This window comes from Arachis ipaensis, chromosome B05, assembly GCF_000816755.2.
Source record: "Arachis ipaensis cultivar K30076 chromosome B05, Araip1.1, whole genome shotgun sequence".
NCBI lineage: Eukaryota > Viridiplantae > Streptophyta > Magnoliopsida > Fabales > Fabaceae > Arachis > Arachis ipaensis.
The window spans coordinates 9,577,420-9,579,040 of record NC_029789.2 but is presented as its reverse complement, the minus strand read 5'-3'; the positions used below and the strand labels follow the sequence as shown (position 1 = coordinate 9,579,040).

Here is a 1,621-nt window from a genome sequence, read left to right as displayed (position 1 = left end):
CTGTGATAGGATTGGATTAATTCAGAACCATTTTACTCTTTTTTTTTGTTAGGCTTGAGTTTACTACCGGGCCACATCAAAGTCCAATAAATAAAGAAGTTCAATAATAACCAAATTGGGTTAGTCTAATAGTTAGCTCACTAGTTCGTTTGAGACTTCAAATCTCGCCTTATGCATGCAGCAACCCATTAGCTAGCAATAAACTCTTAAATGGAGACATGGAGTTCAATACCGCTGCGAATTAATCCGTAACTTGTCTGGTTGGGAGATACCATTGAAAACAAAAAGAAAGGTTTAATAATAAATATTTGAGTATATATATTCAACAAAAAATATTTTATTGAATATTTTAAAAAATATTGAGTATACTATAAGAATAATTCTAAAAATTTATTGAAAACCAGAACTATCGATTTAGATGGTTTATGACTTTATTCTAAATATTTTATTTCTTGACCGCGGATATAAACTTGGTTCTTATTTATTACATAACAAGAGAAGGAATCAAGCACAAGTCATTTTTCCTTTCCATTGCTAATCCAAAGTGTTCAGTCATGTCCAAATCCTCAGGTTTCATGGCACTAGGGAGTTCCCAGTTGAAGTGATAGAGTAAGAGAGCCAAAGGGAACATAATGGTGGCTAAACCAAATGCTATGCCAGGGCATATTCTCCTTCCAGCACCAAATGGTAAATACTCAAAGCTAGTCCTTCTGAAACCAATAGAACAATTGCCATCAAACCTCTCTGGGATAAACTTCTCTGCATCATGCCAATACTCTGGGTCTCTTCCCATGGCCCACGCGTTCACCATTACTCTTGTCCCCACACCTATTTCATACCCTCCAATCGTGTTTCTCTCTGTGCATTCTCTAGGGATCAACAAAGGTGTAGGTGGGTGTAACCTCAGTGTTTCTTTTATCACTGACTTTAAGTAACTTAGTTTATCCACATCACTTTCATGGATTCTTTGCTTTCCTCTAAATGCTTCTCTTACCTCCGCTTGTGACTTCGCCATCACTCTTGGATTCCTAACCATTTCAGACATAGCCCACTCTAACGTTGATGCTGAAGTATCAGTTCCAGCAGCAAATATGTCCTGAACAATAAACAAACCATTTTGATGACCAATTATATTTTGAAAAGAATATTCTTTAACACAGAATCGAAAGGAAAAAAGTATTAAGATCTAATTGTAAATTTGACGAAATTACAAGGTAATTAAACCTTTACTAACTAACCATAATCACAGCTTTGATGGTGTTGGTTGTTATGTGAAACTGGTGAGTGGTACTGCTATTTTTGTGGAGTCTCAAAAGAACATCAACAAGATCTTCCTCCTCCTTTGCATTATCACCACCAACGTTCACTTGCTTGTGCTGATGCTCCGTAATTATGTTCTCGAAGATCTTCTCAAGCTTCTTCTTCATCCTCTCCACTTTGAACTTCATCCCAGTCACATAATACAGAGGCTTGACGGAAGGAAACAAATCACACAAATAAAACCCACTCCCCATTTCTATCGCCTTCCTTATCAGACTTACAAACTCGTCAATCTCATTCTTGTCTTCGGGTATCTTTCCAAATGCAGATCTGTAAACAGAAGCACTTATCAACGAAAAAA

At 36.7% G+C, this 1,621-nt stretch overlaps 1 protein-coding gene across 1 annotated transcript in view; it reads right to left on the bottom strand.

Moving 5' to 3' along the window:
• Positions 408-1,621, bottom strand: part of LOC107641680 (cytochrome P450 71D8-like) — a 1,841-nt gene continuing 627 nt past the window's right edge. Inside the window, exons 2-3 of the mRNA XM_016345152.2 lie at positions 1,239-1,621; positions 408-1,096 (exon numbers count right to left, since the gene is read on the bottom strand). Coding sequence (XP_016200638.1) covers positions 485-1,096; positions 1,239-1,621 — 995 coding nt within the window. The 3' untranslated portion in view covers positions 408-484. The remainder of the gene's footprint in view (positions 1,097-1,238) is intronic.